The 14518-nt window shown below is 46.4% G+C and overlaps 1 protein-coding gene across 3 annotated transcripts in view; it reads right to left on the minus strand.

Annotated features, from left to right (window-relative positions):
* PLAAT3 (phospholipase A and acyltransferase 3) overlaps positions 1 to 14377 on the minus strand; it is a 34437-nt gene extending 20060 nt beyond the window's left edge. The window contains exons 1-2 of one of the 3 annotated variants that reach the window (XM_032414466.1): positions 14152 to 14377; positions 13658 to 13735 (exon numbers count right to left, since the gene is read on the minus strand). In XM_032414466.1, coding sequence (XP_032270357.1) covers positions 13658 to 13672 — 15 coding nt within the window. In that variant the 5' untranslated portion in view covers positions 13673 to 13735; positions 14152 to 14377. The other 2 variants (XM_032414465.1, XM_032414467.1) reach the window with 2 other exon arrangements.
* Between the last annotated feature and the right edge of the window lie 141 nt (positions 14378 to 14518).

Consider the following 14518-nt stretch of genomic DNA (forward strand, 5'->3'; position numbering starts at 1 on the left):
TCCAGGTCCTGGGATCCAGCCAACGTTTGGCTTCCAGCTCAGCAGGGAGTCTGTCTCTGCCCCTCCTGCTGCTTCTCCCCCACTGCTCGTGCTCTCTGTCTTTCTCTCTCTCTCTCAAATGAATAAATAAAATCTTAAAAAAAAAAAATGAAGTGAAAGGTGGTAGACTCATCTGGGGAGCCCCGCCCACGAGTTTCTAACTAGTGCAAGGACTCGATTTTCACATAGCAACAGCGATAATCTTTTAGAGACGGAGCTAAGTTGAAAAATGAGAATGAGCTCTGCAATGCAACACCATTTATATCAATTAAAGATACACACGCACAAACCAATGATACACATCTTATAAGAACCATACCTGAAAACATCATTTTAAAAAAACCAACAAGAACAAGAACAGAAGCATATGGACTAAAGAACACACATTAAACACATCACGGTGCTGGCCCCTGGGAAGATGGAGGAAGGCATGATGATACAAAGGGACCAAAAAAAAAAAAAACAAAACAAAACCGAAAACCCGCAAGAGAGGGGGTCTTGTAGGGACCAGTGAGGACAGGGTGTCATGAACTGAGAATATGAATGACGTCACCCTCTATCATAAAATCCAACTAGAGAAACAATAACTTAATGATACACGTGAGCCAACTCAACTGAATCAAAGTGAAGAACTCAAGGAACCAGGTTATAAAATTAGAAGTATGAGAACTGCAGCCCAGGAGCCAAATTGGTGCCTCTGCTTATTTTTGTATGCAAGCTAAGAATGGTTTTTTACATTTTGAAAATGGTTGGGGGAAGTCAAAAGAGGAAGGATGATCTGTGACACATGAAATTTTATGAAATTCAAACTTCAGCGTCCACAAAGCTTTATTGGCACACGGCCACACCCCATTCATTTACATCTTGTCCTGGGCTGCTTTCTCTCTACAGCAGGTGAGTTGAGGAGTTGTAATGGAGACCGTGTGACCTGCAAACCCTAAAATCTTCCGCTGTCTGGCCCTTTACAGAAAAAGCTTGCCAGGTCCTGCTATAAAAGGATGGACTGTGATGCCTCCGTTACTCAGCTTGATCCACAGTCCCAGGGATTCACTGCCAGGTGGTTCTTCCTCTAGGAAGAAGGGGGCCAGCAGGAGGCTCCAGGAGGAGAGTTCCCTCTCCAGGGCAGGGCTCAGGGGATCCCCAGCCCGCACAGTAACCAGGCCTCAACTACGCAACTTGGGCAACTTGGAATGCAGGCGCTAACAATGGCAAAGCTGAGACTCTGTGCCCATGGGATTTCAGAACAAAAGGCCTTTATCCTTTCCACAAAAGCAGGGTTACAAAGAACTGCATAACAACCATTTTCCTTAGCAAGCAAACTGAGGAACAATTTCTGGCCTCCAAAATTATCGGAAAAACAACCTAAATAACCATTTATAAGAACCGATTAAATAAATTATCCTGCACCCATATGTACATACATTCATAGAGCCGTTAGAGAAAACAAGGTGGATTTATGTGAGCAGACGCGGAACTGGTTGGAAAAAGCACGTTGAAAAACATTATTATCCCATTTTTGCTTAAAATACATTTTAAAAAATTAAAATAAAATACATTTTTTCTACATTTATAAGCAAAATGTACTATGCACTATGTATGATCTGAGGAAAATACACCAAATTGTTGTATATTATATACAGTGGGGGTTTGGGATTCAGACTCTTACATTTTATCTTATTTCTTTTTTTTACTAATATGAGTTACTTCTATAATAAAAATTTTTAAGCTTTTTAGATGGAGAAAAAAAGTCCCTTGTGTTGATGAGCTTGAAGTTTTTTATCTTGTTTATTTTTTAAAAATACTTTTAAGGATTTATTTTAAAGTGAGAGTGAGAGAGAGCATGGGGGTGGGGGAGAGGGGCAGAGGGAGAGAGAGAGAGAGAGAATCTCAAGCAGACTCCTCGCTGAGCGCAGAGCCCGACACGGGGCTCAATCTCAGGATCCTGAGATCATGACCTGAGCCGAAACCAAGAGCAGGTTGCTTTACCGACTAAGCCACCAAGGCGCCCTGAGCTTGAAGTTTTTTAATTGGAAAAGGTGTATATTATCTGTCACCAAAACCTCTTGAAACCATCTCCCACCTGGAACCTGTAAATATGACCATGTTAATGATGCTTAAAAATCAGTAACATTTATATATACATATAAAAAACCATAAATAAATTTTATTTATTTTCTTTTTTTTTATTATGTTATGTCACCATACAGTACATCATTAGTTTTTGATGTACTGTTCCATGATTCATTGTTTGTGTGTAACACCCAGTGCTCCATGCAGTACGTGCCCCCCTTAATACCCATCACCAGGCTAACCCATCACCCACCCCCCTCCCCTCTGAAACCCTCAGTTTGTTTCTCAGAGTCCATCGTCTCTCATGGTTCGTCTCCCCCTCCGGTTTCCCCCCCTTCATTTTTCCCTTCCTTCTCCTAATGTCCTCCATGCTATTCCTTATGTTCCACAAATAAGTGAAACCATTTGATAATTAACTTTCTCTGCTTGACTTATTTCACTTAGCATAATCTCCTCCAGTCCCATCCATGTTGATGTAAAAGTTGGGTATTCATCCTTTCTGATGGCTGAGTAATATTCCGTTGTATATATGGACCACATCTTCTTTATCCATTCGTCTGTTGAAGGGCATCTCGGTTCTTTCCACAGTTTGGCTATTGCGGACATTGCTGCTATGGACATTGGGGAGCATATGGCCCTTCTTTTCACTACATCTGTGTCTTTGAGGTAAATACCCAGTAGTGTAATTGCTGGGTCATAGGGTAGCTCTATTTTTAATTTTCTGAGGAAACTCCACACTGTTTTCCAAAGTGGCTGTACCAACTTGCATTCCCACCAACAGTGTAAGAGGGTTCCCCTTTCTCCACAACCTCTCCAACATTTGTTGTTTCTTGCCTTGTCAATTTTTGCCATTCTAACTGGTGAAGGTGGTATCTCAGTGTGGTTTTGATTTGAATTTCCCTGTTGGCTAATGATGATGAACATTTTTTCATGTGTCTGTTAGCCATTTGTATGTCTTCTTCAGAGAAGTGTCTGTTCATGTCTTCTGCCCATTTTTTGACTTGATTATTTGTTTTTTGGGTGTTGAGTTTGAGAAGTTCTTTATAGATCTTGGATATCATCCCTTTGTCTGTAGTGTCATTAGCAAATATCTTCTCCCATTCTGTGGGTTGCCTCTTTGTTTTGTTGACTAAAACCATAAATAAATTTTAAAATAATATAGATACATATATATCAGATCTTAGAATAAAGACACTCAAAGGATAAAAGCCACAAAGGAAAAGGGTAAAAGGTTTTACAATTTAAAAAATGTTAAAGGTCTTATTATTAGAAGTTTCTATCATTGCCTGTTATGTTCATGCTCCCTTTTAAGGGAAAATGATTGCCCGCAGTCCCAGTTGCCTACCATATTTCATACCCTGTGACCACGCCTCCCACCTCAGCCAGCTGGACCCGAAGAAGGCAAGCAGGTCTCATCCTATGAACCTCCACATGTCCTTAAACTAAAACTAAAACTAAAACTAAAATTTCTTTACTTGAGCTAGCTTAAGTGGGTTGCTTGTTACTTACAGCCAAATGAGCCAGACATTCTATGCATTGGAAAAAAACAAAATAAAACACCACAAACTACCATGATCAACTGGAAGAAAATGACAGAAAAACAGTTAATATCTTTAATATATAAAGAATTTTTATGAACCAATAAAAAAGATGTAAATACCAAAATAGAAAAAAGTAGACAAAGGGCATGATAAGTAATTTAAAAAGAAGAAATATATATGACCACTAATATAAGTAAACATATTCTACCTCACTAGTAATCAAGTAAATGCAAATTAAAAACTGGTTTTGGGGGGAAATTAAAATACCAATATTAAATATAAGAAAAGATAAACACATACCATCATTCATTGCTGATGCAAATAAAAATCAGTATAACTTTTCTGAAAGGCAATTTGGCAATCTGTCTCACTAACCTTAAAAATAATCATACTCTTTGACCCAATTTCCATTTATAGACCAGCTCTTAAGGAAATAATCTGAAATGCCCACAAAAGTTGTCCATCAAAAAGTGACATCCAATGGCAAAACATCAGATACCTAAAAATCCTACATAAAAAGATTTTATTCTTGCCATATTTATATACTAGGATACTATATGTTATGTTTTAAAGTTTTATTTTAAAAGAATACTTAATGATAATAAATGCCCATTACATAATGGTTAATGAAAAAGCTTTATACAAAATAGTATATTTTTTAAACTTTGTTTAAAAAAGAAAGCACGTAAAGAAAAGTTGTGGAAATACACCAAAATGTAAACTGTTTATTACCAGTCAGTGACATCTGGGGTATTAATTTTCTTTTTAATTCTTTTCTAGTTTTCCAAAATGTTTATTTTTTTTTAAAGATTTTATTTATTTGTCAGAGAGCGAGAGAGCACACACACACAAGCAGGGGGAGCAGCAGAGAGAGAAGCAGACTCCCCGCTGAGCAGGGAGTCTGATGCGGGACTCGATCTCAGGACTCCACGATCATGACCTGAGCCGAAGGCAGTAGCTTAACCAACTGAGCCACCCAGGTGCCCTCCAAAATGTTTAAATATACGTATATTCATTTTAGAATCACACACACACACAACACAAAACCTGACAAACATCAGTGTGTTCAATTTGGGGTAATCTACACCATTACTACTCTGTAACAAAATAAATACACACGACAAAAAGACTAGAAAGATATACACCAACATCTTCACAGAGAATCCCTCTGGGTGCTGGGATGGTTACTGGAATTATTTTGCTTCCTTCTCTTTATCTGTATTTTCCAGCTTTCCTGCAATGAGTGTTTTTAAGTCCATAGCATGCTTCCCGACATTGTATTAAGAAACATTTTCGGGGCGCCTGGGTGGCTCAGTTGGTTAAGCGACTGCCTTCGGCTCAGGTCATGATCCTGGAGTCCCGGGATCGAGTCCCGCATCGGGCTCCCTGTTCAGCGGGGAGTCTGCTTCTCCCTCTGACCCTCCCCCCTCTCATGCTCTCTCTATCTCATTCTCTCTCTCAAATAAATAAATAAAATCTTTAAAATAAAAAAAAAAAAAAAAAGAAACATTTTCAAACATACAATTTAAAGTCTCAAGCGTTCAAAACTGAAGGCGTTGTTTAGTGAATATCTATATACCCAACCACTTAGATGCTACTCTTACGTTACTGCATTTGCTTTATCACAAATATGCCCATCTACTCATTCCACCTGCCAAGTATCTTTAAACTCTTCTTTTAAACTCAAATGACCGGCGTTCTGGGAAAAGCAGAGGGAGTGGGGACAATGACAAAGGCAATAATGGTGTGCGATGTGCTCTAACTCTGCTCTAGAACCCACTGGGTTCCTGACCCCGAGCCTGCAGCCTTCATCCCCAGCTGTGGTTCTCGGACACGAGCCTGCGCACAAATTAGAGGAGAGGGGCTTGCTGGCGTGCTTGCAGAATCACCGTGCACTTTTAACAAATACTCTGCCCCGCCCTAGGGCAGTGGTGTAAGCGGCCACCCCTTGAGAATCCCTTCACCTTGGGCATGCCCACCTCTGCCTGGGAGGGTCAGGGGACTCATTCACTTGCTCCTTCACCCAACAGATGCTCACAGAGCTAGATGCCAGGCACCAACCTGGGCACCTGCGCTGTGTCCATGATCAAAGTAAAGATCCCTGCCTTCATGAGCTTTTGCTCAGTACCAGGGAGAGAGACAGAAATTTTTTTTAGTTTATTTGAAGCCTCAGTAAATAAGTAAATCATCCAGAACATTGGAAGAGATACCAAATAAAAACAAAAAAGAAAGAAAATGTAGAGCAGTGTTAAAGGAGCTGGAGGGGACGGGGTGGGGGCAGAGACTGCAATATTAAATGAGGGGTCAGGGAAGGCAGACAGTGGGCCCTGCAGAGATCTGGAACATCCAGGCAGAGGGAACAGCCTGAGCAATGGCCCCAGGTGGGAGGTGTTTGAGGAGCAGCCCGGAGGCCAGTGTGGCTGGAGTGGAGGGGGTGAAGGAGGAGAGGTGTTGAATGCAGGATGGAGAGTGGTGTGGATGGCTCAGACGAGACGGGGCAGTGGGGATGACAAGTAACGGGTTCTGGATTTCTATGAAGGTCAAACCAACAGGATTTGCTGATGGAATGAGGTGGGGCGTGAAGGAAAGTGGAGTCAAAGATCACCCCAGGGTTTCTGGCCAGAGCAAGTGGGAGGCAGGATGAGCAGGCTGCGGACAGAGCAGGCTAGGGAGGAGCAGGTGCCCCTGCTTGGGGCGCTGGGGTTAACCGGGCTCCGCGGAGCCAAGTGGAGAGGCCAGGGAGGCAGCTGAATACGGGCCTCTGGAGGTCAGGAGTGCGCTCTAGGGTGAGGGTCATGGTGGCCTTTATGAGTGCAGCTCCTATCAGAGTTGGACACCAAAGTCCGGCTGAATGGGCGTAAGGGAGGAGGGGGAGAGGAGCCGCAGATGATACTAGAAAAGGCAGCACCTGAGATTTTTGTTGAAGTCCTGAAAGGCGAGAGGGACCATGTATGCGCTATAGGTAGAATTCAAATCCGAGGGCGCCTGGGTGGCTCAGTTGGTTAAGCGACTGCCTTCGGCTCAGGTCATGATCCTGGAGTCCCGGGATCGAGTCCCACATCGGGCTCCCTGCTCAGTGGGGAGTCTGCTTCTCCCTCTGACCCTCCTCCCTCTCATGCTCTCTGTCTCTCATTCTCTCTCTCGCAAATAAATAAAATCTTTAAAAAAAAAAAAAATTTTTCTTTAAAAAAAAAAAAAAAAAGAATTCAAATCCGAATCCTATACTCTTAACCCTCACATCCTCCGGCAATTAGAGAAGGTGGTGAGGAGGGAGTGGCCTTAAGGGGGATGATGGAGACAGGGAAGCAGGGGTGCGGGGCAGACTGAAGCAGAAGCACAGCTGTGAGGGGATCTCTCGGTGCCCGTGGGGGCATTTTTTTAAAAGCTTCCAGGTGGTTCTACCGTGCAGCCTGGAGTGAGAACCAGGGGAGAGGGTGTCTGAGGGGAGAGAGCCGTGACCCTGAACGTCAGGCTGAGATGAGCAGACATACCTCATTTTGCAGGTGGGGAAACTGAGGCTAAGGGAGATGAGGTCGCTTACCCAGAGTCAGCCTGAAAGTGGCAACGGGGCAGCTGGAGCCCCAGCCTCTTCCCCCACTGCAGGGAGAAAGGAGACAGCCGAGCCCTCCAGCAGACAACTCCGTCTGCAGCCCCTGCATAGTCATCCACATTCACCCCTGCAGCTCCGATCCAGTTTGAGACCCTCAGCTGTGGGCGCTGGACAGGACCAGAGAGCACAGCGACAGCACTTGCAGAAGAATTTTCAACCCAAGCGGTGAAACAAAACAAAAGGAATGTGTTTCTCGGGGCGCCTGGCTGGCTCAGTCAGTGGAATGTGCAACTCTGGGGTCGTGAGTTTGAGCCCCATGTTGGGAGGGGAGCCTACTTAAAAAAAATAAATAAAATAGATGTTTTAAAAAAGAATCTTTTTCTTTAATTCAAGGCCACTACGGAAGTGCTCCAACTCACACACATCTGGCCCCATTTAGCCTCATCGGTCAGAGCTTTGCAATTTTGGTTTTTTGTTTGTTTGTTTGTTTGTTTGACAGAGAGAGACACAGCAAGAGAGGGAACACAAGCAGGGGGAGTGGGAGAGGGAGAAGCAGGCTTCCCGCGGAGCAGGGAGCCCGATGCAGGGCTCGATCCCAGGACCCTGGGATCCTGACCTGACCTGAGCCGAAGGCAGACGCTTAACGACTGAGCCACCCAGGCGCCCCGCAATTTTGTTTTTTTTGAATGAAATATTTCAGGTGTACAAAAAAACACAGGAAGTAGGCTACTGAGCATGACTCATGAGCATGTCTAAATCCAGATGGCTTTCGTTTTCATTAAAAAGCCTACTGACTACAGCTTTGGGGCTCCAGAGCCAGACAGCGTGGGTTCAAATTTGGGCTCTGCTACTTCCTAACTGGACAGCCTTGGACAAGTTACCCAACTTCTCCCAGCCTCGGTTTCCCCAGCTGTAAAATGGAATAACTCATGGGGTTGTCCTGAGGATCAAATAGGTTAATACCTACAAAACACTCAGCAAATACCGCCTGGCACAAAGGAAGACTTCTGTACACGGCAGTTTTTGCTGCCCCTCTCCTTGGGTATGTTTTCGGTATGTTTGATTTGGAAAGTTCTCAGTTCCAGGACCAGCTGGAGATGCCGTGGAGATTGGGAAACCCAGCCTGAGAGCAGGTTCTCCTTGTTCCCAAAATCACATGTTGTGGGGAGTGTGGAAATTCCAATCTCAGCCCCTTCATTCCTGATGCTCTGGGGAAACTCCTGGAAAATTACAAGGTCCAGTGTGGATGCCAAGAGGGGACTCTCCAGCAAAGAGCTGGGACTTCGGTACCAAGGTTCGAGGAAGAGAAGAAACCTGTGAGGGGCTGGGCATCAATCCTGTCTATCCAAGGCTGCGTTTTCAGAAGCAGAGCCCATGTCCACCCAAGATTCTGCCCCTCTCTGCTCTACCGCTGTGTGACCTTCAGGAGTCCCTGAACCTCTCTGAGCTTCTCTGGTACAATGGGGCCATGCAGACCCATGCAGCAGAGTCTATGTGAGGAATAAATGCGATCATGGGGCAAAAGCTGTAAAACCAAGTACCTGGGAGAGGGTTGAGACCCTGTGCCCCGGGCTGGGTGCATGCAGGAAGCATGACCGGAGGCCTGACTGCCCACATCCCCCAGCCTCAGCCCCAGAGAGAAGGTAGAGGAGGGACTGGGCTGATGTATCGCCTCTTCCCTTGCCAGTTGCTGGGAGAGGAACAGGGGCAGCTCCAACGGGTTCCAGGTCCAGCCCCTGTGGCCCCAAAGGTCATGAGCAGCCTAGAAAAAGGAGGCAAAACTTATGGGGCCTCCCAGGTTCTTGACCTCCAGGCCCGAGGCCGGTGCGATGTATGAGTCCAGCCTCACTCCACATGAATCAGGACTGCCTCCTAACTCATCTGGAAACCACCACGGCCACCGCCGCCACCGGGCACCTCGCACACACGAGTTATCTGGAATTCTTCACAGCTGCCCTATTTTTTACAAGTCAGGAAACAGCGCAGAGATGGGAAGTAACTTGCCCAAGTTCTCAGAGCTCCCCAAGAAGCCGGGCCAGGATTCCACTGTAGGTCTTCCTGAATCCAAGGGCCAAATTCTTTCCACTATACCCAGGAGTTCGCATGCAGGTACTGACTTCCGGTAACAACCTGCAAGGTGAGCTTTGCCTCTACATCATGCTTCTCTAGGCCAGAAATGCCCTTGGCTATTCACTGGCAAAGTCCTACTGATCCTTCAAGAGGACACTCCAGCAAACAGTGTTGCTGCCGCTTCCACGGGCGACGGCCCGGTTTTCTCGGGGGACTATAATTGTTGAGCTGAGCCCATGGGAACAGTGATCAGGCTCCATGCCCAGCCCACCAGCCACACCCAGCAACCAGCCTGGCACGTGGTAGTGTTCTCACCGGAGGTTTGCAGCCTCCAGGAAGCCCAGCCCTGACAGGGCCCCTCTGGAATGGGGATGACTCCCTGCAGGGCCTGGAGCTCTCGTCCCTGCCCCTTAGCACCTTAACAAGCACTGCAGAGATCTGTCAGAACATCAGGCGACCTGAGAGGCTCACAAAGTTGTCACAAGGGAGTCCAGAGTCAGAGATCAGAGTAGGCCCATCAGTGTCCTCCTATTGAGACAGAGCAGGAACTGGACTCACGTCCCTTCAACCCTGACCGTGAAATCCAGAACTCCCTGGGGGCCTTCGTAAGGAAAGAAAAAAAAAGCTAAAACTCTGTGCCTCTTGAGGAGCCCACCTTGCAGGAATTCAGAGGGAAGGCGCTTACTGAAGGGAGGATGTTTACTACAAAGACTGGCCAAGACCAGACCAAACCAGTCTGCACCAAGATGGGCAGATCCCAGTGCTGAACTCTCACAGACTTGTCTTCTCATTATAATACTCAAAAATCAGGCCAAGGGGGTGGAGACTTAACATGCTAATTAGACATGGGACACAGGAAGAAGCATGACCTTTAAGTGCAAAGGTGTGAATAAATCCTCCACTACGTGCTTCCAAGGCACCCTTTCCCCACCTACGTTTCTTTTACAAACCCTCCCTGACCTCTCCTCCGGGGAGTCAGAGAATTCTTTCCTTCTGCCGCCTCCCTTGTGCTTGAGCACAAAGCCCAGTAAAGCCTTGCCTGCAGCTTCTGGTTGGCCTCTTACTGATTTCTGTTGTTTAGAGGACCCAAGGGCCCAGTTCAGTACCGATATTCTGGAGCCTCAGTTTCACTCTGGATATGCACTTCCCCAGCAGCTAGCCACAGGTTTAAGGACAGCAGGGCTGGAGAAGCAGAGGCAAATTTGGCCCGCTTGTTCTAAGCAAATTTGGAACACGGAGAGGAGAGAATGGTCAGCTCTGGCACTGACCAGGAAGAGTCACAGGCTTGACTAAAGGACTCAGAGAAAAGGGGAGCCCTCGTACACTGTTGGTAGGAATGCGAGCTGGTGCGGCCACTCTGGAAAACAGTATGGACGTTCCTCAAAAAGTTGAAAATAGAGCTACCCTATGACCCAGCAATTGCACTACTGGGTATTTACCCCAAAGACACAAAGGTAGTGATCCGAAGGGGCTCTTGCACCCCGATGTTTATAGCAGCAATGTCCACAATAGCCAAACTATGAAAAGAGCCCAGATGTCCATCGACAGATGAATGGATAAAAAGATGTGGGATATGTATACAACGGAATATTATGCAGCCATCAAAAAAATGAAATCTTGCCATTTGCAACGACGTGGATGGGACTAGAGGGTATTATGCTAAACTAAATAAGTCAATTAGAGAAAGACAATTATCATATGATCTCACTGATATGAGGAATTTGAGAAACAAGATAGAGGATCATAGGGGAAGAGAGGAAAAAATAAAACAAGACGAAATCAGAGAGGGAGACAAACCATAAGAGACTCTTAATCTCAGGAAACAAACTGAGGGTTGCAGGAGGGGAGGTGGGTGTGGGAATGGGGTCACTGGGTGATGGGCATTAAGGAGGGCATGCGATGTAATGAGCACTGGGTGTTATACGCAACTGATGAATCACTGACCTCTACCTCTGAAACTAATAATACATTATGTTAATTAATTGAATTTAAATAAAAATAAAGTACTCAGAGAAACACGGGCTGGACAGTAGACAGGCAGGCTCTCCATCCCAAGGAGGTCCATGCAGCTGCTCTAATAAGAAATGACATTTGTCAAGCTCTAAGAGGCAGGCAGCCACACACTCAAAAGAGTGGGGAGGTGGGAGCTATATTCCTTGGGTGCAAATAGGAATAAGTTGTCTGTAGAAATTTTTAAAACAATAAGAACACACCTTGGGGCGCCTGGATGTCTCAGTCGGGTAAGCGTCTGCCTTCAGCTCAGGTCATGATCTCAGGGTCCTGGGATGGAGCCCCACATCGGGCTCTCTGCTCAGTGGGGAGTCTGCTTCTCCCTCTCCCACTCCCCCTGCTTGTGTTCCCTCTCTCGTTGTGTCTTTAAAAAAAAAAAAAACTTTGTCTTCTACATGGAAGTTCGATCAGAGAACACCCAGTTCTATAGTCTGCGGACACACAGACTTAGCTACTGTTCCAACAGAAAGTTCCAAGTGGCTCAGAGGGGTTCGAGCTCACACTGGGCACGGTTCATGTGCCGACTCTCAAGGTCCTACATTTTCCTATGTGTCAACACAGAAGACAGAAGAGTCAGCTCTCCCTGTGCCAGAAGAAACTAAAAGAGAAGTGGATCCCTTTCACTGAGAACTAGACTCATTCTAAAGCAATGGATTAAATAAATATCAGTGCCCACTATCACTCAACCATTTTCTCTGATTTCTTCAGAAGAAGGAAAACTTGGGAGAATTTCACCAAATAAGATTAAAAACTTATGATTAATTTTCTGGTGATGATGTTTTAGTGAAAATGTTTCACATGTGGAGATATTTAAAAGGCACTAGATTGATTTTTTTTTAAGACACAGTATTGCAATTTCTGGAATTTATTCTGAAATGTGATTTTTATGAATCTCTGACAAACCTCTCCTAATGTTTAAGACTTTCCCTAGTTGTATATCTGTGGTTTCATGTAGAGGAGCTTTTGAAATTAAAATTAATAAAAAGCGCTCTTCAGTCAGCTGTGAACAAAGATGGATGGACAAATCAAGCTCAGCTGAATACGGAACATGAATATGCAAAGATCAATCTTGACAAAGTCACGGACCACTTTCCAGAAGTAAAAGTTCCAAAACAGAAACTGTCATGTTGCTATTATTCGTGACTGTGACCAACCTACATGCAAGAGTGAGCTTTCTTTCAAAACTACATTCATGCAATTAAAAACTTTTTAAAAAGATTTTATCTTTAAGCAATCTCTACAACATGGGGCTCAAACCCACAACCCTGAGATCAAGAGTCACAGGCTCCGCTCACTGAGCCAGCCAGGTGCCCCAAATTAAAAACTCCCAATCCATTACTTTTTCCTATTTTTCTCCATAATATTTACCTTCTTTTTCTTTTCTTTTCTTTTCTTTTTTTTTACTTTTGCACTGGCATGATTTCCTATACAAACCTCAATAAAATAAAATTTTCACTGTTTCTTTTCTGGATATTATTACTATCCATTTCATGATTATTATTGAAAACAGTGTTGTCAGATAAAGGAGAGGGATGTTTAAAATGACCACTCAAGGCATCATATATGCCAGGTCCACCCTGATGCCAGTCCCTGTGGCATATTTTTGTGGATTGAAATAATAATAAGAATGAATTGCAGTTGAGCACTTACTATGTGTGGGAAGCACTATTCTGAGCACGTCCTATGTATTAAGTCCTATAATCTTCATTCTGGGGAACCTAGTGGATTTCAGACAGGAAATGCTCAGAACAGCACCCTGCAGGCTTGTGCCCCAACCAAGTGCTGTGTAGGAACACAACCCCAGGTGGGTCTACATCAGTAGCCGGTGCCCTGAATCCCTCAGGGTTCTGCTAGGTTGAAAGGAAGCATTTGCTAAGCCCCTTTATGATTTCTGAACCACAACACAGACTAGAAAAAGTAAAAGTGAAAGCCTAGAAATTGCTGTCAGGGCTGGTCATGGGGTGAGTCAGCTGAAACCAAAAAAGCCCAGAGAAAAGGTCAGACCCAAGCAGGGGCTGGGGCAGCAGGTCCAGCCCCAGACATCTGGCCCAGGAGCCAGTCCGGGATGTTCTGGTCTGACTGGGGGAAGCAGGACAGGGCCTTCCCGGAGCAAGTCGCCCCTTGCTGCCTCCCTCCTCCTGTAGGTCCTGCCTGCCCTGGCGTTAATTTCAGACAGGTGCCCAGGCAAGAGTAAGTACTGAGACATCTGGACCAGGAGCAGGCTAACCCACATCCAACACCTTAAGCCCACTGGCTGCAGGAGGTGTGGTCCCACATCCTCCAGGATCCTCACTCTCCAGTAATAACTCAGGCTCCAGGACAATGAGTCCCCACTAAAACACAGCCACCACCCCGGCCCACGCCGACCCACACTTACGATGGACGCGCGCATCTTTTTTCGTCCAGTGGACCCTCAATTTCAGGCTGGAGTTCGGTGTATCTGCTGCGTAAAGCCCTGAGGCAGGGGGAGGAGGGATTCATTATGTCATTAATAGGGAACAGCGTTCCCCGATCCCCAGGGTACCGTGGCTTCTAGCAAGGAGACGGTGCGCGGTTCTCCTCTGACCTTTCCCAGGGCCACCAGCTCACTCTTCGAGGTCCTCGCTACCCCCTCCCTGCCCCTGAACTTGGCCGTGAACTGATGAATCCCTTGAAGGGTCAGGGAAGGCTCACCCGACACCTGAGAGGCGGCGGCGCAGCCGGGGAAGGACGATCAGTGTCGCCTGCTCCCGGTGGCGCTCCCCGCCCGCGGGTGCCAGCGGGCGCGGCTGCTGGCGGGCTGCCCCCTGACTTGTTTACGCCCGCCTCCCCCAACTTCTCCGTCTCCCACTTGGCCGTCCGGGACCTGGAGAGCCACCCTGAGCATCTCACCCTTCCTTAAGTTCGGGAAAGGACCGCTCCACCCACCTCTCGAACTTGGGAGGCAGCGCGCCGCCAAGGGACCGCGTTTAATGGCCGCAGAGGCTCCAGCCAGCATAAGGTCACCCGGCTCCTCCCCGCGCGGCTGACTAATGAGAGCCTCGCAGAGCTCCCAGCCAGGCGACAGGGACAGCCTGCTCCCGCCTCTGGGTCAGAGGGCCAGGAGACCTCCCATCACCGCCACTCCCCACGCCCTCCTCCACCTAGAGGCCCCTCCCCCGCCGTGAACCCAGTTCCGGCGCCACCCCCTCCTCACCGATTCCACACACGCGCTTGGGGCCGCCCAATATTGAAGACCATCTTGTATTAGACTCCATCT

This window comes from Phoca vitulina, unplaced genomic scaffold (genome assembly GCF_004348235.1).
Source record: "Phoca vitulina isolate PV1807 unplaced genomic scaffold, GSC_HSeal_1.0 scaffold16, whole genome shotgun sequence".
NCBI lineage: Eukaryota > Metazoa > Chordata > Mammalia > Carnivora > Phocidae > Phoca > Phoca vitulina.